This window comes from Hyperoodon ampullatus, assembly GCF_949752795.1.
Source record: "Hyperoodon ampullatus genome assembly, chromosome: 1".
Taxonomy (NCBI): domain Eukaryota; kingdom Metazoa; phylum Chordata; class Mammalia; order Artiodactyla; family Ziphiidae; genus Hyperoodon; species Hyperoodon ampullatus.
In genome coordinates, this window is record NC_136914.1 from 194,294,613 (window position 1) to 194,316,996 (window position 22,384).

At 37.2% G+C, this 22,384-nt stretch overlaps 1 protein-coding gene across 2 annotated transcripts in view; it reads left to right on the forward strand.

Annotated features, from left to right (window-relative positions):
• The window catches only part of HECTD2 (HECT domain E3 ubiquitin protein ligase 2), a gene marked incomplete at both ends in the record, with an annotated part of 78,962 nt that overhangs the window by 11,743 nt on the left and 44,835 nt on the right, over positions 1 to 22,384 (forward strand). For both annotated transcript variants that reach the window (XM_079715666.1, XM_079715667.1), the window contains one exon: positions 1,120 to 1,249. In XM_079715666.1, coding sequence (XP_079571792.1) covers positions 1,120 to 1,249 — 130 coding nt within the window. The remainder of the gene's footprint in view (positions 1 to 1,119; positions 1,250 to 22,384) is intronic.

Genomic DNA, 22,384 nt, shown 5'->3' on the forward strand with positions numbered 1-22,384 from the left:
AAATAAGAGTGATTGATTTTTGTGGAAATGGTGACCACCAGAAAAAGCTTTGCAGAGAAGTTGTGATAGAATGGGTTAGGCTGCATTTACAAGGTAGTCCCAAGTTTCAGTGTTTGAAATTGTAAAGGTGCATTTATTGCTGATGGTATAATCTAATGTTGGTCAGCAGTGGCTCTGCTCCACATAGTGATTCGGGGACCCAAGCCAATGAATGCTCTAGCATCTCAGTTTGTAGCCTCTGGGATTACTGCAGTGGAAGAAAAGAGAGAGGAACTGGTGATTGGCCCACCAGCCTTAAATGCATTAGTACTTTCTGGTCCAAAAATGGCAGACATCACTTCTGCTTCTGGCCTATTAGAATTAATCAGATGGATCCATTTAGCTGTAAGAGAGTGGGCGATGTGGGATAGTGAATATTTGGTTAGTGTAAATGTTTTTGCAACATGGCATCTGAGTTGATTCTAAAAAGCTAAGTGGAAATCAGTCTGGTAAATGAGGAAGGAGGAAATGAAAAACTCTCTACTCTGAAAGCAAAGAATGCCTAGCCATATTTTTCTTAAGTCCCCTTACACCCAAAGTCCAATCTCGTGTTTAGAGAAATAAATGAACTCTTAAAGATTTATCTTTTGACCTGAGCATTTGAAGTTGCATCAAGACAAGAAAGCCTTTAATGAATCAACCTGCGAAGTATCATATGCATGTTAACTACTGAAAAAATATTTGTGGAGGTCACAAAAACAGTGTTACCTAAATACCAAGTTAAAATAGCAGTTAACATGAATGGAACATGTACTGTGGACAAGGAACTCTGCTCATTGTTTTACACGCATTATCTCAGTTAAATCTCACAGTAACTGAGGAAGGTACTGTTATTATCCCCATTTCCAAGCTTTATCAACCTGTAAGCAGTTAGATGGCATGACTCTTTTCCTTTTATACTTAAAACAATTTGGTCTGGAAAAGGTAAGTCAATAATATATACAGGTTTTATCTATCTATCTATCGTGCATCTATCATCAGATTAAAACCTCTATTTTAAATGTTTATGATTTTTGCAATAAAACAATTTAAATAGAGTGACTAGGAATTATGCTGCAGTGTTAACTTTTCTGTTTTTAGGGTTTGGACAGGGGATCCAAAGGCCAGATTTCTACTTTCAGCAGTTTTATTTCAACTGTTAACCAGAAGAAAGAAGCCGCTGAAAACAGAAGTTCACCTACACATCTTGTTTTCCCTAACATCAAGAATGGTAAAAAATTTTTAATTTTAAAAATTAATGTAGTTACAATTATTAAAAGTATATGTAGTATGTGTATCTTGGCACAAGTATATTATTGAACTATTAAAAAGTAGATTTTAATTATTCATTGTTGTTCTACTAGGTCTAGTTAGTTAATACAATAAAAAATAAGCTATAAATATTTACAGAAAGGAGCAAAATCATTATTTTTAGGTAATTGTTACCTAGAGTAAGAGAATGACATACAAAGCTCATGAATAAGAAAGTTTGGTTAGGGAGCCTGACACAATAAAAACATAAAAAATTCAGTAGCTTTCCTTTATTTGAGCAGTAATCAATCAGAAGAGTTAATGGAAAATATATGAAATATTTAGAAATAAACCAAGGAGAAAGTGAGCAAAACCTATACAAAGAAAAACTATGAAACTTTATCAGAAGACTAAAAGGTGGTTTGAATGGAAAAACTTAAATATCATAGAGATGTCAGATACACCCAATTTACTCTCTAACATTCAATGAATTTTTCAACAGTTTTTTGGGGGGAAACTTAAGAAAATGATGCTCTATTTGATTTATAAGAATAAATGAGAGGATGCAAGAAAAAGTAATGAGGGAACCCATTCCTTCGTATTACTATATATTATAAAGCTGTACCAATGGTAGGACTACCACCAAGGTAGCCAAATACATGGAGATGGATCAGATGGATCAGTAAAACATAGTATATAAATGATATTAAATTATTCAAAAGATGGAATTAGGCCAACTAGCCAACTTTTTGAAAATAGTAACTTTAGATTTTTAAAAACTACAAAAGTACTAGAAGAAAACACAGGAAATTGTTTTTATAATAAAATTCTTGGAATGATAACAATGTGAACAGCCATAAAACAAAAAAATTGAAAAGTTTGAAGACAAGAAAATTTAAAACTTCTATAGGAATTTTAGAAGGTCATAAACAAAGTTAAAGTAAGATGTCATAGTCAGTGAAAACAAATCCTTGAATCATAGAGATCATTAATAAATCAGTAAAATGAACATTTCATTAGGAAAAAAAGACAAAGTGTATGAACAGACCAATCAAAAAAGGAAATATGAATAATTAATACACGTGAAAGGATGCTCAGTCTCACTAGTATTAAAGGAAGTACAGATTAAAACAAGGAGTTAACATTTCCCTACTCAGTGGCAGAGAATGAAGGCATGTGTATCTGTGTCTAGGGAGTGTGAAAATGGGCACCTTTATGAACAGAGGGCTTGGAAATTGATACAACTTTTCTGGAGAGCAAATTATTTGATATACATTCAATTTTTAAAATGTTCATATACTCGTTGACCGTGTGTTAACATTTCTAGGAAGTTATTCTAAGGAAATAACGTATGTTGAAAGACCTATGGAAAGAATGTACATTGTTTATAATAGTGGTATTTGAAGCAATCTAAATGAATTGGTTGACTAAATTATGGTAATCCATATTGTAAATACCATGCTTTTATTAAGATATGACAGGTATATAAATTTTCTAGGAGAAATACTTATAATACATTGTAAAATGAAAAATGCAAGTTACACAGTAATAGGTAGAATATGACTCCAATTTTTTTAAGTGTGGGGAAACCTTTTATACTTCTTTGAGCAGAATAAAGAAGTATGGAAGGATGCCCACCAGCCTGTTAATGGTTTCCTCAGGAAAGTAGGATTGGGTGGATATTATTAATATGTTCTATTTCTTTATACAACTCTATATTGTTTTATCACAGGGAACATATAGTACTTGCTTAATTTTAAGTGCCCCTTGCCCTGTAATGAAACAAAACAAATCTTCAAAGGTTTAAATGTCCCTCACACCTGGACAAAAAAAAAACAAACCTCAAAATGTTTAAGGACCTTGTTCCTGGTAAATTGCTGTGTCCATAAGCTGCACATGGCATAAATTATTCTTGCACATATTTTCTGTTGACACTCCAAAGGATTGCTAGACCTATTCTACACTCTTGCAAGTTAGTATTTATATTGTCTCATTTATCAACCTTTGCCTTTGATAATTTCTTTCTTCTTTTATTTATTTTTATTTTTTTTAGATTTTATTTTATTTTTTTACACAGCAGGTTCTTATTAGTTACCTGTTTTATACATATTAGTGTACATATGTCAACCTCAATCTCCCAATTCATCCCACCACCACCACCACCACCACCACCCCTGCCCCACTTTCCCCCCTTGGTGTCCATACATTTGTTCTCTACATCTGTGTCTCTATTTCTGCCTTGCAAACCAGTTCATCTGTACCATTTTTCTAGATTCCACATATATGCATTAATGTACGATATTTGTTTTTCTCTTTCGGACTTACTTGACTCTGTATGACAGTCTCTTGGTCCATCCACGTCTCTACAAATGACCCAATTTTGTTTCTTTTAATGGCTGAGTAATAGTCCATTGTATATATGTACCACATCTTCTTTATCCATTCATCTGTCAGTGGGCGTTTAGGTTGCTTCCATGACCTGGCTATTGTAAACAGTGCTGCAGTGAACATTGGAGTGCATGTGTCTTTTTGAATTATGGTTTTCTCAGGGTATATGCCCAGTAGTGGGATTGCTGGGTCATATGGTAATTCTATTTTTAGTTTTTAAGGAACCTCCATACTGTTCTCCATAATGGCTCTATCAATTTACATTCCCACCAGCAGTGCAAGAGGGTTCTCTTTTCTCCACACCCTCTCCAGCATTTGTTGTTCATAGACTTTCTGATGATGCCCATTCTAACCTGTGTGAGGTGATACCTCATTGTAGTTTTGATTTGCATTTCTCTACTAATTAGTGATGTTGAGCATCTTTTCATGTGCCTCTTGGCCATCTGTAGTCTTCTTTGGAGAAATGTCTATTTAGGTCTTCTGCCCATTTTTTGACTGGGTTGTTGGTTTTTTTAATACTGAGCTGCATGAGCTGTTTGTATATTTTGGAAATTAATACTTTGTCCATTGATTCATTTGCAAATATTTTCTCCCATTCTGAGGGTTGTCTTTTTGTCTTGTTTATAGTTTCCTTTGCTGTGCAAAAGCTTTTAAGTTTCTTTAGATCCCATTTGTTTATTTTTGTTTTTATTTCCATTACTCTAGGAGGTGGGTCAAAAATGATCTTGCTGTGATTTATGTCATGGAGTGTTCTGCCTATGTTTTCCTCTAAGAGTTTTATAGTGTCTGGCCTTACAATTTAGGTCTTTAATCCGTTTTGAGTTTATTTTTGTGTACAGTGTTAGGGAGTGTCCTAATTTCATTCTTTTACATGTAGCTGTTCAGTTTTCCAGCACCACTTATTGAAGAGACTGTCTTTTCTCCATTGTATATCCTTGCCTCCTTTGTCATAGATTAGTTGACCATAAGTGTGTAGGCTTATCTCTGGGCTTTCTATCCTGTTCCATTGATCTACATTTCTGTTATTGTGCCACTACCATATTGTCTTGATTGCTGTAGCTTTGTAGTATAGTCTGAAGTCAGGGAGTCTGATTCCTCCAGGCCCGTTTTTTCCCTCAAGGTTGCTTTGGCTATTTGGGGTCTTTCGTCTTTTATTTACATACACACACACAAGCATATTTCATTACCTCAGTCTTACTCTAAGGAGGCACCAGTGCCCGTATGTCACAGTCCTGCAACCCACAACAAAACAAACTTATAATTGTGATACCATTATACCATAAATAAAGGGAGCCTATTTGATGGGGGAGAGAAGTTGAGAGAGATGATTTCTATTTTAGACATTAACTAGATACTAACTGTAACCTTTATTTGTATAATATTTACAATTTAGGGAAACCTTTCATGTAATTTTCTTTGAGCAATCACATAAAATAGAATAGATATTAGAATCGTTGCCGTATAGTTTTCTGTTGCTGCTTAACGAATTATCACAAACCTAATGTCTTAAAAACAACACCATTTATTAGCTCACAGCTCTTTAAGTCAGAGGTCTTGGTGGGTTTGGCTGGGTTTTCTACTTGGGGGGTCTCTCAAGGTGGAAACTGGGCTGGACTCTGGGGAAGAATCCTCCTCCGAGGTTCTCAGGTTGCTGGCAGAACTCACTGTATGCAGTTGAGACTGAGGTCCCATCTCCTCGCTGACTGTCAGCCAGGGTTGCTGTCAGTTTCCAGGGACCCTCACAGATTGCCACGGGCTTCCCCCGGGCCCTTTGGCGGTATCCCAGCCTACTGTTTCAGGACTGGCAGCAGGATCCCTTGTGTCGAATCCCCTTAGTGCTTCCAGTGCCTCTGCCTTTGCCTTCTGCAGCCAGTGGGAGAAAGCTCTCTACTTATAAAGGCCTCATGTTACAAGGTTTTGCCTACCTGGATAATCTCCCTATTTTAAGGTCAACCAGTTAGTAGCCTTAATTAGATCTGCACAACCCTTTTTGTCATGTTATGCAAGGTGATCAGGATGGAACACTAGGAGGCTGAGAATCGTCCAGCCATCTTAAAATTCTGCTTCTCACACCCATAAGAAAATTGGCTCAGACAGGGTAAGTGACTTGGCCACAGTCATGCTGCTAAGTGACAGAACCACAATTCAATCCCACATTTTCTGACAACAGAACTCTTGTTCTGAGAGACTGAGGAAACTCGTGATTGACTTGTTTCTCTTGCCTGATTAATCATATCACATTAATCACACAACTCTAATTACATCATCTCCATACTCCCTAGCTTCCAAAATTAAATAAAAATTTTTTACCTTGACACGCAAGGATATTCGTAATATGACAGCTTTTCAACTTTATCTCCCATCTTTCTCCTACATACTTAGATTTCAACTATTCTCCGGGATGCCTCACACCTTTTTACCACAGAGATTTGCAGTTTTTTCCCACTGCCTGGAACACTCTCTCCCCTCTTCTCTACCTGTCAGATCCTGTCTGTTCTTCAAAGCTACCTTTTTATTAAACCTTTATTGATTCTCCCTAACCAGATGTAATTCTTCCCTTCTTACAATTTAGGGTTTTTTTTCTCACCTCTTTTCGTCTCTCAACCTTGTGTAGTATCACTTGTGTACTTTAATCTCCTAGACTGTATGTTTCATGAAGGAATAAATACCTTTGTAACCCCTGCAGAGCCTAGGGCAGTCCCCTTATTCATCAGGGGATCTTAGAAAGTATTTATCGCATAGGGTGAAACAAGAGAGAACTCAGGACTGGAAAGAGCTGGGCGAGTGGGTGCACCAGAGCAGTAACAACAGCAGCCACACCAGCCACTTCATATAGTGCCCACTGCGTGTCGGCCACAATTCCAAGCACTGTACAGATATAGACTCCAGTAGTCCCTACAGCAGCCTGAGATAGGAATTATTTTCCTAGTCCAAGGGTAAGGAAACTTAAGCCACAGAGAGTTGTAAGTGCTTGCCCTGCATGAATTTATGTAGCTAATGAATGGCAGAGACAGAAAAAGGAAAAGAGAGTCAAAGGTAGTTTAAAAGAAGGAGAGTTGGTAAAAAGAAATGGAAATGAGCCCTGAAGGAGCTAAGAGACCCAGATTGTGCTATGACTTGGAAATTCAAGGGAAAAGAAAATTTAAAGAAGAGGATTTAGTCAATAATGCCATTGATAAGGGAGGACAAGATGAGTAAGCACTGAGGCAGAGCCAAGGATTTGTTGGTTAATGTGTTTATTGGTGACCTTGAGAACAGTTTCAGTAGGATGGGATGAGGAGAATTCAAACTGTAAAAAGTTAAGGGGTAGGTCTAATTAAGGCTACTAATTGGTTGACCTTAAAATAGGGAGATTATCCAGGTAGGCAAAACCTTGTAATGTAAAGCCTTTACAAGCAGAGAGCTTTCTCCCACTGGTTGCAGAAGACAAAGGCAGAGGCACTGGAAGCACTAAGGGGATTTGACACAAGGGATTCTGCTGCCAGCCCTGAAACAGTAGGCTGGGATACAGCCAAAGGGCCTGAGGGCAGCCCGTGGCAACCTGTGAGGGTCCCTGGAAACTGAGAGCAGCCCTGGCTGACAGTCAGCGAGGAGACGGAACCGCAGCCTCACCTGCAAACAGTGAGTTCCACCAGCAACCTGAGGACCACAGAGGAGGATTCTTCCCGAGAGTCCAGCCCAGCTTCCACCTTGAGAGACCCCCAAGTAGAAAACCCAGCCACACCCACCAAGACCTCTGACTTAAAGAGCTGTGAGCTGATAAATGGTGTTACCACTAATCTGGTAAGAATCTAGGGGCAGTGTAAACAGCCTTTAGAGTAGCCTGAACTGGAAGGAAGAAAGAAAGAACAGTGGAATCTTTTTTTTTTTTAAGCCGAGTCAAAAGAAATTTTTTTAACATCTTTATTGAAGTATAATTGCTTTACAATGGTGTGTTATAAAGCAGAAACTAGAACAGTGGAATCTTGCAGGGTAGTGTGGTCAAGCAAAAAGATCTGACACAGGGAGAGGTTAAAGTTGCAGTAGGAACATAAAATAATAAAATGAACAGAGAGAATAGGATCCCGGATGAAGACAAGCACAGGGGTTGAGGTGTTGGCTCCAGCAAGGAAAGAAGGGCACTTCTTGCTCAGACTGTGGACTTGAGGGAAGAGAGGAAGTAGGAGAAGGAAATGGAAGTTTTTCTTGCCATGAACTTAGTCATCTCCTTGGAGAATGTGTTAGTTTCCTAGGGCTTCTGCAACAAAGCACCACAAACTTGGTGGCTTAAAACAACAGAAATGTGTTCTCTCCTGGTTCTGGAGGCTATAAGTCTAAAATCCAGGTGTTGGCCGGGTTGGTTCCTTTTGAAGCTTCTGAGGGAGAATCTGTTCCATGCCTCTCTCCTAGCTTCTGCTGGTTGCCAGCAATTCTTGGTGTCCCTTGGCTTGTAGATGCCTCACTGCAATCTCTGCCTCTATCTTTACATGGCCTTCTCTCCTGTATTCTTTCTGTGCCCAAATTTCTCTCTTCTTGTAAGGACACCAGTCACTGGATTAGGGCCCATCCCAATCCAGTGTGACCTCATCTTAATTCAGTTACAACTACAAAGACCTTATTTCCAAATCAAGTCACATTAACAGGTCCTGGGGGTTTAGGACTTGAACATATCTTTCTGGCTGACACAGTTCAGCCTACAGCAGAGGGTTAGAAACCTTATGAACACTGAATTGTCTGCTAAGGAGAATGATAGGAAGTCGAAAGGATGCATAGCCATAACCTTCTTAGTTTGGGCTGTTCGTTCAAATTCCTTAGCTTTTGATTCCCGCTGACACTATACTCCATTCTTTCTACACTGCTACTATCTTAGTCTCTGAGCCCAGCTCACCAGCATGTTGCCCACACCTGCCTGTCTCCTCCCTGGGTGCATGTATTGATTCAGAATGTGGTCCACCTACTTGGGCTCCCACCACTTGTCTGCTTCCCTCTCATCTGTTCCATTATTGTGGAATCTGCAGTCAGCCCGACCCTAAACTTGGAGTATTTGTATATATGTCACTCTACAGGAATAGGCCTGTTAGCAGACTTCCTTTACCATGTTGGAACTCCTAGTGCTGACTTCTCCTAGCTGTTTTGTCTGGATGCTGCTTGAATTCGGCATGGAGTTCATATGTCAAGGCTGCTGCAAAAGAAGTCTTTTATTGAGTGGGAAGTTAGACAAAGTCTTCCGAATGTAAGCATGTTTATAATTCCATGATCTTTTGCGAAGCCTCTCTTGCCAATAAGATTGTTTCCTCAAAGATGCCTCATTCTTGGCATTTATTACAATTTCCCTCCCTTTAGCGGGACCTGTGCTGGGTATTCTCTAACAGCTTGTCTCCCCGTCTGATCTTCAAGTGGTATTAGAGAAGCTGCAAAAGCCCAGCGTGGGTTTACCTAACAGCTGAGGGATGCCTTTCCTCCCTGTAGATCACATGACTAGGTATGCCTCTCGAGTTGGCTGTCCTTTTAAAGATCAGAGAAGTGTGGGAGTTTTACCTACTATAACAGCTGCTGGGGATGATACATCTTCAGAAAAACAATGTAAATGGTAAGTAATGGTGTGGGGTGGTAAGCACTACATCCTCTCTTACTCTTTTGTACCTTCCTTTCTACAGTGATTATGCTCCTGTCAGATTATTTAAAACATCTTTAAACAGCACAGGCCATCTTTAAAAGAAAGGAAATTATTCCTCTCCAAACCTTTTAAAATATCTTTGCGCTCTTGGTAATTCAGAAAGAGTTGACATTAAAACTCTGACAGTGCTCCGGGGCACTGTTCCTCTCCCAGCTCAGTCTGTTTTATGAGTTTACTCTAGAAGAGCCCTGAGGTGACATAATGAACTGTGCACTATTTACACACTCTGGAGAAATGCGTCCCATGCTCTTTGCTGCTCTGAAAGAGCCAAGAGAACAGAGTGGTCTTCAGCTCAGATGGTGCTGGATCTGTGTGTGGTGGGATGCTGTGATCTATTTGCAGGTGAAGTACCACAGAGTTTTCACAGTTTCTCCAAAAGCAGCTTTAGAGGCAGACAGGGAAACAAACTGTGAGAAGAAACCCAGCACAGGACTTGCCATCTGGGGAGAGAAAAGTACTCACAATAACTGCTGTAGGATTTCCATCTTAGAAAAAGTATCTCCAAGGCCTCAAATGACCCCATTTCCAGGATTCCTGGGAGAATGACTTGATTTTGGACTAAATCTCCAAGATCCTTTTGTAGGTCACTCAGTAACCTTGGACTTAGCTTTTCTTAACCATGCCTATGGGAGCGATATTATCTGTCAAGAACTTAGAGTACCTTGCTGGATTGATTTGTTGATTCGTCTATCTCTTTACTAGTCTATATAAACTCCTTAAGCTTCTTTTTGGAGAGGGAAAAGCCTAGTCTAATTTTTTTATATTAAAGTTAATTTTTTGAATGGATAGCACGCTTCTGTGTTTCAAAAATTAAAACTATAAAATTAGGTATGTTTCAGATGTCTCACTTTCACACTCTTCCCTGCTGTCTTCTGTATTCTTTCCTGTGTTTCTTTATGTAAATGAAAGCAAATATAAATATTCATTCTGATTTTCCACTTTATCTTAAAGTAAAGTAACTACCTACACATTATCCAGCACCTTGTTTTTTTTTTTAATGTACCCTGGATATCTTTCTATGTCAGTACATAAAGAGCTTCCTTACTCTTTTTTTATAATTATATTCCATTGTATTGGGCTTACTAAGATCCTATTAAAATAAATTAGTTGGTTTTTTGTCTTTTGCTATTGTAAACAATGCCACAATGAATGGCTCTGTACACATGTCATTTTGTTCCTATACAGGTTTATCTGTAAGATTTCTTAGAAGTGGAATTGAGTCCAACAGTAAGTGCATTTGCAATTTCTATGTATCTCCAGGATCCAGTGTCCATGGTACACAGAGTCTTTACTCAGTAAATAATTTACTGAATGAGGAAATATATGGGAGGTACTTTTTCTGGGTTTCTGGCCAGTTCACCCTGTATCCTATCTCAAGGCTACAATAAGTTCTCTAAGATACATCCAGTATAGGGCATCTATTCTATTAGAGATAACCTTGTATAAAAAGGACTTTTGAATATTTTTATAACTAGACCCATAAAAGAACATTTTGTGTATGCTTTCATTGTAGTTTTACAAACACACATAGCATTGAACTTAGTAAAAAGTACATCTCCAAACACTAATGAATGTGTCACTTTATTTGGCTCTGATGGCTAAAGTCCTGTGAGTCAGAGTGGGGTTTTTTTTCCCTTCTTTCTTCCTTTCTCTCTCCCACCTTCAATTTTATTTTTTGCCAAATGTTCAGAAAAGTCATCCTATAGACAAGGATGTAAACACCACCTGTTATGAGTAATCCACTCTGGTCTCTCCCTGTTTCCACGGCTTGCCACTACTGAAGTAGTCAGAAGCAGTACAGAGTACTGAACTGCTAGAGGGATCCTTCAGATTGTAGCTCGCTTATTACCTGCCCAGCACTCGCAGGTCATCAATTATGATACTAAATAAGAACTGCGTCTTTGAGTTTACTACTACTAGTAGCTGTCATTGGGACCTTAGACGTTAAACCTAGCCCTCGAGACCCTTCGTTTACTCATCTATAGACTGAGAAAATGGGGAATTATGAGTTGTAAAATATCTTCTACACCCGAGTTTTTTGATTTAAAGGGTTAATCTTCCAACATACTGATTTTGTTTGATCCTTGTTGAGTTTTGTTTGACATTTCATAGTTTACTAGCACCTTCTTCCATGTAAATTTAGGATTCAGTTTTGCTACTTGTTTTTATACATGATAGAAAGTTCAGCTTTATTCTGTAATCTAGTCATACAGCATTCTGCCACATTTTTCATCCGCAGAGAGCCAGGTTCAAAGGGAAAAGAATTAGACTCCATCTTTTGATAGGAGGAATATCAAAGAATTTATGGACATATTTTAAAACTACCACATCATGTGAATCGTAAGATGCAGATCAAGAAAGAGAAGCCAGGTCTTTTGAGGCTTATTTCAGAACTTTTCCCTTTACCCTGTTGTAGGGCAGGAGGTTGTAACTAAAATCAGGTGTTTAAATGACATATTCACGTTAAGTTTCCAGGCTCCTTCAATTTTTCTATTATAGGTCATTATATTATATTGTATAATAGAGAATTTTTACCTTTTTTGGTCAGTTTATAAGTCCTGTCCATTTTGTTCTTAAAAGTTTTAGAGATGGAAGTTAGAAATTATTGAACCAGTGGTTTTCAAACCTATTTTTGTTACTTTTATTTTCGGAGCAAAACACTTTTTGAAAAACAATTTTTCTCAGACCATCAGTATATTAAGCAGAGAAAAGCTGAGCTTCCCTGAGTAGACACGTTGACACAGCACCATTCCCCTGAGGTGGCCCTTGAAGTTCTTAGGAGCCTTGGGAACAACAGACTTAGGCCATCTGTTTCATTTTATAATGTCACAGCTGAGGCCCAAGGAGTTTCACTGACTTGTCCACAGTTATGAAAGTTAGTAACCTAGCCAGCAACAGGACCTAGGGCCTTACTTCCAAGGCTGGTGCTTTTTCCATTACTTACTACTTATTTAATTACAAATTATTTGGGATGACACTTAGGGTATAGCATTTTGCAACAGTGTGTCACCAGCAGCAAACCTTTATATCAGTGTTTCCTCTCCAGCAGTAGGGGGTTAAGGAACAGAGACCCAGGTTCCTCCTGTTGGACAGCTAACCTACATAGAGACTCTTGTTCCCTTTGATGCTGCTCTTGCTACCTGTGCTGGCCGACCAGGAACTGTCTTCAGTCTCCTAATCATATGACCAGTTTACAGTGTCAGTCTTCATCCTGGTGGTGCAGCTGTGGAAAGCTACATATTACTCGTCTCCAACCAGAGTCAACCTGCACTAGCTTCTTGAAAACAGTGAGCTGGTAAAATTTGGCTAATAATCTCACACCCATATATATCGTTATATTATGATCTTCACATTTTTAAAAATACACTACCAGCCCCCACCATAACCCTTATTCTTCTTGCATTGCATTAAGTGTTTTACTTAATGTTTCTAAGCAACCAGCCAGAATTGGCAACACTATATTAAAAGAAAGGGAGAATGATTACCGTTTATCAGTTTAGCACAGAGTAGTCCCAAGTATTGGCTGAATGAAACCTAAATGACAGGTTCACTGGTAAATATATTTTGACTTTTTTCAGTGTATTACGATATTCTGTATTGCAAAGAAAGCTGCATATGATAGAATAAAGATCTGCCTGTTCTATTTTTAATGTTGGTTTGAGATTTAATTAATCCTTCATCACCACAGTTATTGATTTTCTCTTTTGAATTAGATTTTAATAACCATCTGCGAGAACAGGCTGAAAGCCTGTCTCTGGAAACAATGCCTTGATATTCGGGGACATGAGAGCAGCTGTGAGCTGTTATTCTTCCTTTCTTAATAGCTGAATGTCACATCCTGTAGATTGGCTTTCATTCACTAATGTGAGCAAAGGATTCTGCCTTTCTTTCTGACTGAAGTCCCATTAACATAGTACGTTAGCATTCTGCATTACTCTTCAGTCCAAGTTACCTTCCAAACTAAAAATAAATTCCATCTAGGCCTCTAATTCTAACCTCACCCTATAATCCTCTCGGCTTTGGCATTGCGATTTCTCTTATGTAAGAATCTCCCCACTCTCAGTCTTTGCCAAAATCCAGTTCTCTTACTAAATAAAATTTCACTCTTCCACCTCAGTATGGTATTAATAAAAATGAGTGGGTATAAAAATGTGTATATATGCTCTATGAGTGAATAAGTTAATTTATATATGCATGAGTTTGTTTGTTTCTAATAGTGGGTGTTTATAGCCAGGTTGAGAAAGGTGTGCAGGAAGGGATAGGAAAGGGTAAGCCTGGTGAAGAGGAAGAGAAACTGTAGAGGAGCCTCAAAATATAATAATAAAAGACTGATGTTGTAGAGAGGTTCTTTTCTGCAACATTCTTTCCCTTTAATAATGATTGCCAAACATAACCCATAACAAATAATTTACAGAGATACCAAATTTTACTCACAAATAAATTGACCTTCTGTCCAATTTGTGCTTAAAGTACAAATTGCTAGAAATTAGTTATTTCCATATTTAATAAAGGGTTTAAAACTCAGTTATAGAACTAAATTAAAGAAATTTAATCATCTGTTTTATGTTGTCGGCATCATTGTTCTCTCCTTAAACCACTGAACAACATTTCTCAGTGTGATCCTCAGACTTGCATGTTAGAAATGCAGATTCTTGGGCCCCACCCCAGACCTACTGAATCACAAACTTTGAGAGGGCCTACTAGTCTTTGTTTTAGTTCAACAAGGTCTTCAGGTGATTCTGATAAACAGTGAAGTTTGAAAACCGTTGCTGTTGAGTATAAGAAATTGGCATCTCTGTACTATCTTCTAATGTGAAAGGTTATTTTAAAAGATACTCTTGGGCTTCCCTGGTGGCGCAGTGGTTGAGAGTCCGCCTGCTGATGCAGGGGACACGGGTTCGTGCCCCGGTCCGGGAGGATCCCATATGCCGCGGAGCGGCTGGGCCCGTGAGCCATGGCCGCTGAGCCTGTGCGTCCGGAGCCTGTGCTCTGCAACGGGAGAGGCCACGACAGTGGGAGGCCCATGTACCGCAAAAAAAAAAAAAAAAAAAAAAAAGATACTCTTGGGACTTCCCTGGTGGCACAGTTGTTAAGAATCTGCCTGCCAGTGCAGGGGACACGGGTTTGATCCCTGGTCCGGGAAGAACCCACATGCCACGGAGGAACTAAGCCCATGTGCCACAACTACTGAGCCTGCGCTGTAGAGCCCACAAGCCACAACTACTGAGCCTGCATGCCACAACTACTGAAGCCCGTGCACCTAGAGCCCGTGCTCTGCAACAAGAGAAGCCACCGTAATGAGAGGCCTGCGCACCACAACAAAAGAGTAGCCCAGGCTCGCCGCAACTAGAGAAAGCCTGCACACAGCAACGAAGACCCAATGCAGCCAAAAATAAAATTAAATTTTAAAAAAAAGATACTCTTAACACTAATAAAATTTGAAGTCAGTGATAGATCCAAAGTTAGCTGCTTGATTGGGAGAGTGAATAAGGAAGGAAGGAGGACCTTATAGCTGTGTTACTGCTGTGATGATTGGTGATTCTGTTTGCTTAGTAGAAAATATATTCTGATTACATTAGAATGGAATTAATGGAATTACATTTCATTATTGTAGAATTTAGAATCTATAGAATATTAATCTATTCTATTGGTTTGGAAGTATTAATACTTGACAAAATACAGTAACCAAAGTAAAATGCTTAAAGGATAGGCTCAGCAGCAGAATGGAAGAGACAGGAATTAAAAAGCTGGAATATAGAACAATGGAAATTACCCAGTCTGAACAATAAAGAGAAAATAGACTGGAAAGAGAAAAAGAATCATCTCAGAGACCTGTGGGACTATAACAAAAGACATTACATTCTTTTTTTTTAACACCTTTATTGGAGTATAATTGCTTTACAATGGTGTGTTAGTTTCTGCTTTATAACAAAGTGAATCAGCTATACATATACATATATCCCCATATCTCCTCCCTCTTGTGTCTCCCTCCCACCCTCTGTGTCCCACCCCTCTAGGTGGTCACAAAGCACCAAGCTGATCTCCCTGTGCTATGCAGCTGCTTCCCACTAGCTATCTATTTTACATTTGGTAGTATATATAAAAGACATTACATTCTTGTCATTGGAGTCTTAGAAGGAGAGGAAGAAGAGGGTAGGCTGAAAAAGTACTCAAAAAATAATTGAAAGCTTCCCATACTTGGCAAGAGACATGAACCTATAGGTTCAAGAAGCTGAGCAAATCCCATACAGGGTAAACCCAAAGAAATCCTCATCAAGTCATATCATAATTAGACCTCTGAAAACTAAAGACAACAGCAACAAAATGTTTAAAAGCAGCCAGAGAAACAGGATACCTTTACTGCTAGGGGAAAACCTTTCAAATAACAGCAGATTTCTTATCAGTAACCATGGAGGCCAGAAGGAAGTGGCTGGGAGAACTGCCAGCCCAGAATCCTACACCTGGTGAAAATGTTTTTCAGGAATGCAGAGGATATCAAGACATTCTCAGATGGAAGAAAACAAACAGAATTTGTTGCCAGTAGATGGTCTAAAAGAGTACATGAAGAGGTTCCCTAAACAGAAAAGAAACAATAAAAGAAGGAACCTTGAACATCAAGAAAAAGAAATAACATGATGAGCAAAAACTAGGTAGTACAATAGACCTTCCTTTTCCTTTTGTGTTTTCTAAATTATGGTTGACAATGGAAACAAACATTATAACACTGGTATGGTTCTAAATGTATGTAAGTAAATACTTAAGATAATTATAAACAGAGAAGTGTAAAGAGATGTAAAAGCAGGTACAATTTCTACACTTTACTCCAACTGGTAAAATGATGACACCGTAGACTAAAATAAGTTATGTGTATATAATGTAACATCTAGAGCAACCTTTCGGTAATGCTACAGATAAATCAAAATGGAATTCTAAAAAATGTTCAAGTAACTCACAGGGAGGCAGGAAAAATAAGAATGACCAAACAGAAAACAAAAATATTAAATGGTAGAACTTAAGCCCTAACATATCAATAATTATATTAAATGTAAATGGTCTAAATACATCAATTAATAGACAGAGATTGGCAGAGTAGGTTAAAAACATGCCCCAACTATATGCTGTCTACAAGAAACTCAATTCAAATATAGCAATATAGGCAGGTTGAAAGTGAAAGGATGGAAAAAGGTATACAGTAATGGCTATATTAATATCAGATAAAGTAGATTTAGAACAAAGAAAATTACTAGAGACAGAGATATATTATGTAGTGATAAAAAGGATGATCATCAAGAAGATACAGCAATCATAAATGTGTACATACCAAACAATAGAGTTATAAAATATATAGAGCAAAAACTGGTAGAACTGAAAGGAGAAACAGAAAAATCCACAATTGGGTGTTGACGCCTCTAACTGTAACTGTGGATTTGATAGACTTAGACAGAAAAATCAGCAAAGATATAGAATATAGAAGATGCAGCTCAACAGCATCATCAACCAACAAGATCTAATAGACATTTGTGTTCCACCCAACAACAGTAGAATACACATGCCTTTCAAGTGCCCACAGAACGTGTACCAACACTGACCACATCCTGGACCATAAAACAAATCTCAATAATTTTCAAAAATTGAAATAATGCAGAATATGTTCTCTGACCACAGTTGCATCAAATTAGAAATCAATAACAGAAAATAAAAGGAAAATCTCCAAACACCTGGAAACCAAACAACATACTTCTAAATAACCCATGGGTTAAGGAGGAAGTCTCTAGGGAAATTTAAAAAAACGAATGGAGCTGAATGAAGATTAAAATACAGCATATCAAAATACTTCTAAAGCAGTTTGTAAAGGGGAAATATATAGCAATCAATGCATGCATTAGGTAAAAGGGAAAGTTTCAATACCAACATCTAAGATCCCACTTTAAGAACCTAGAAAAAGAAGATCAAAATAAACCCAAAGCAAACTGAAGGGAGGAAATATAAAGATAAGAACAAAAAATCAGTAACAAAGAGAAAAGAGAAAAATCAGTGAAGCAAAGAGCTGGGTTTTTTTTTAACAAATGAATAAAATTGACAAACCTCTGTCATGAAATTGACAAAAAGAAGACATAGCTCATCAATATCACAAATGAAATGGGATATCACAACAGACCCCACAGGCAGTAAAAAGGGTGGGTGGGGGATGCCACAAACAACTCTGCATAAATTTGACAACCTACATGAAATTGACCAATTCCTCAAGAAAATACAAACTACCACAACTCATCCAGTATGAAGTATATAGTTTGAATAGCCCTATAAATATTAAAGAAATTGAATTCATAATTTTAAAACTCTTAAAAAAGAAATCAGCTCCCGACAGTTTTACTGGAGAATTCTACCAAATGTTCAGAAAAGAATTAACACCAATTTTATCCAGTCTCTTCCCAAAGTAGATAAGGAGAGAACACTTCCCATTTCATTTTATGAAACTGATGTTACTCCAACACCAAAACTAAACAAACATAGTAAAAAAAAAAATTATAGACCAATTTTTAACAAAATATTAGCAAATAGAATTCAGCAATATATAAAAACAATTATACACCATGATCAAGTGGAGTTTATTCCAGAAATGCAAACTGTTTCCATATTTGAAAATCAATCAATGTAATTTACTATATTAACAGTCTAATAATACAAATCACGTGATTATATCAAAAGCATTTGACAAAATTCAACACCCCATTCATGGTAAAAAAAATAAAACAAAAAGAAAGTCTCAAAAAATAGGAAGAGAGGAGATCTTCCTTAACTTGGTAAAGAGCATCTATAAAAAATGTACAGCTAACATTTTTTTTTTTTTTTTTTTAGATGTTTGGGGTAGGAGTTTATTAATTAATTAATTTATTTTTGCTGTGTTGGGTCTTCGTCTCTGTGCAAGGGCCTTCTCCAGCCGTGGCAAGCGGGGGCCACTCTTCATCGCGGTGCGCGGGCCTCTCACCGTCGCAGCCTCCCCCGCTGCAGAGCACAGGCTCCAGACGCGCAGGCTCAGCAGTTGTGGCCCACGGGCCTAATTGCTCCGCGGCACGCGGGACCCTCCCAGACCAGGGCTCGAACCCGTGTCCCCTGCATTAGCAGGCAGACTCTCAACCACTGCGCCACCAGGGAAGCCCTACAGCTAACATTTTACTTAATGGTGAAAGACTAAATGCTTTCTCCTTTTAAGATTGGGAACAATGCAAAAAAATGTCTGTTCTCACCACCCTTATTCAACATAGCATTGGAAGTTCTAGTCAGAAAAATAAGGCAAGAAAAAGAAGAGCCATCCAGATCAGAAAGTAAGTAATAAAACTGTCCCTATTTGCAGATGACATAATTATCTACATAAAAAAATCCCAAGAAATCAACAACAAAACTCCTAGGACTAATAGACGAGTTTAGTAAGTTGAAGGATGTAACATACAAAAACCAATTGTGTTTATGTTAGCAATAAATACATGTGCCCTGAAATTTAAAATATATATCATTTATAATCACATTAAAAAATAAAATACTTAAATATAAATCTAGCAAGCATTACAAGACTTATATGCTAAGAATTACACATTGCTAATGAAAGAAATTTTAAAAGACTTAAATAAGTAGAGAGACATACTGTGTTCAAGGATGGGAAGACTCGGTGTAGTAAAGATGCCAATTCTCCCCAAATTGATATACAAATTTAACATAATTTGTATCAAAATCCCGTAAACCTTTTCTTTTTTTTTTTTTAGCAGCTATAGACAAGATTATTCTCAAATTTATGTGGAAAGGCAGAGGAACTAGAAAAACAATTTTGAAAAAGAATGAAGTGGGAGAAATTAGTCTACCTGATTTCAAGATTTACTATATAGCTACAAGTAATCAAGACTGTGAGGTATTACTGGAGGGATAAATACAGGGATCAGTGGAATAGAGAGCCCAGAAATAAACCCATGTAAATATGCCCAGTTACAATTTGACAAAGGAGCAAAAGCAATTCAATAGAAGAAAGATAGCCTTTTCAACAATTGGTACTGGAGTAATTGGACATGTATAAATATCGACCCAGATCTCACACCTTATACAAATATTAACTGAAAATGGATAACTGACTTAAATGTAAAACCCTAAAACACTTAGGGAAAAAAACCAAAACAATAGGAGACAATCTTCAGGATCTAGGGCTAGAAAAGAGTTCTTAGTCTTGACACCAAAAGCACAATTCATAAAATGAAAAAATTGTAAAATCTGACTTTTTGGTGATGGCCATTATGAGTGGTGTGAGGTGACACCTCATTGTGGTTTTGATTTGCATTTCTCTAGTAATTAGTGATACTGAGCATCTTTTCATGTGCCTGTTGCCCATCTGTATGGCTTCTTTGGAGAAATGTCTATTTAGGTCTTCTGCCCATTTTTTGATTGGGTTGGTTTTTTTTATATTAAACTGTGTGAGCTGTTTGTATATTTTGGAAATTAATCCCCTGTCTGTCGCATTGCTTGCAAATATTTCTCCCATTTCATAGGCTGTCTTTTCATATTATGGTTTCCTTTGCTGTGCAAAAGTGTTTAAGCTTTTAGGTCCCATTTGTTTATTTTTGTTTTTATTTCCATTACTCTAGGAGACAGACCCAAAGAAATATTGCTGTGATTTATGTCAGACAGTGTTCTGCCTATGTTCTCCTCTAGGAGTTTTACAGTATCCAGTCTTATACCTAGGTCTTTAATCCATTTTGAGTTTATTTTTGTATATGGTGTTAGAGAATGTTCCAATTTCATTCTTCTACATTTAGCTTTCCCAGTTTTCCCAGCACCACTTAGTGAATAGACTGTCTTTTCTCTTGTATATTGTATATACAATATGTCTTGTATTTTCTCTTGTATACTGTATATACAATATGTCTTTTCTCTTGTATATTGTATATACAATTTCTCTTGTATATATATATTCTCTTGTATATTCTCTTGTATATCTCTTTTCTCTTGAATATACAATAAGAATTGTATATTCTTACCTGCTTTGTTGTAGATTAATTGACCATAAGTGTGTGGGTTTATTTCTGGGCTTTCTATCCTGTTCCATTGATGTATGTGTCTGTTTTTGTGCCAGTACCATACTGTTATTACTGTAACTTTGTAGTATAGTCTGAAGTCAGGGAACATGATTCCTCCAGCTCTTCTTAAAAAACTAAACATGCAATGACCATTTAACCCAGCAATTGCCCTCCTGGGCATTTATCTCAGAGAAATGAAAGTTCACCCAAGAACCTATACACGAATGTTTATAGCAGCTTTACTCATAGTAACTCCAAACAGATGTTCTTCAATGGGTGAATGGTTAAATAAGCTGTAGTACACCCATGCCATGGATTACTGCTCAGCAATGAAAAGGAATAAACTGTTCATACATGCAACAACCTGAATGAATCTCTGGAGAATTATGCTGAGTAAAAGAAAGCCAATCCCAAAAGGTTACATATATATGATTCTGTTTATATAGCACTTTTGAAATGACAACATTATAGACATGAAAGAACAGATTAGTTGTTGCCAGGGATTAAGCAAGGTGGAGGCAGGGGGAAGTAAGTGTGGCTGTAAAGGACACCATGAGGGCAACACGGTGATGAAATGTTCTATATCTGACTGTGTCAGGGGTACATGGGATGTCTCTGTATTATTTCTTACAACTACATGGGATTCTACAGTTATCTCAAAATTTAAAAAGTTTAATTATAAAATTAAGTATGGTAACTCTAGAAGTTTAGGGAAAAACAGGTTTTTGATCCTCAGATGTACAGAATTTGATTAATCACAATTCTGGTTCATGACACTGACCTTGGTCCATGCAGAGCTCTATTGGTTGCTTTATTTTAATAATAGGGATATGAAATAGTATAATATAACATATTATAGTGTCATAGTTTATTTCCACTGAATGCTGTGTAAATACTGTGTTGTCTAAATATACCACAATGTATTCAATTCTCTGAATAATGGATAATTGGATTATTTTCAGATTTTTTTTCCTGAAACAATACTTTTGTGAATATTCTTGTATATGTCTTCTGATGTACTTATGCAAAATTTCTCTTGGACATGTGTTTAGGAGTGAATTGCTGGAAATGATTATAAGATAATGCCAAACTGCTTTTCAGTTTTTTAAAGTGTTTGTGGAAGTTAATACACCTACCAGCAATACGTGAAATATCAAATTAATCTACATCCTCTCTAACAGTATCATACTTTTTAATTCTTGCCAGTTGAGTGGATATAAGATTGTGTCTCATGTTCTTTATTTGCATTTTCTTAATCACTAATGAGACTGAACGTCTTTTGATGTGTGTATGGTATATGTGTTTCTTTCTCTAGAATGCCTGTTTGATTCTTCTGCACATTATTCTATTGGATTTTTTCCTCTTTTTCTCAATGATTTTTAGGAAATATCTTTCTATTCTTGGTGCTCATCCTTTGTTGTATGTGTTTCAGATTTTCCCTCCAACTTCTAACTTATATTTTTAATTCAAGATATCTTTGATGATCAGAAGTTTTTAATTTTAACATAATCAAATTAAATTATGTATTTTTTATAGTTGCACTTTTTCTCTGTCCCCAAATCAGAAGGATTTTCCTATTCCTAGTTTTTAAGGTATGAGATAGGAATCCAACTTCATTTTTTCCCCATGTGGTTAACCATATTTTCAAATCCTTTCTTTCTTCCAATGATCTGCCATATATTTCATATATTGAACTTTCATGTGTGGATGGATATGATTCTGGGTTCTCTAGTCCACTGGTCAACTTATCTAATCCTGTGTCAGTAAAACACTGCCTTAGTTACTATAAGCTCAAAATTTTTGATATTTGGTAGAGCAAGGTCCCCACTTCTTACTCGTGTTTCTTTAGAAATGCTTTAGCTATTCTTGTGCACTTGGTCTTCCATATGACTTTCAGAATCAGTTCTATGACTTTTAGAATCAGCAAGTTCCAAAATGTTGCTGGGATTTTTATTGAATTGCATTGACTCTGAAGAACAATTAAGAAAAATTGTCTTCTTTATGATCGTCA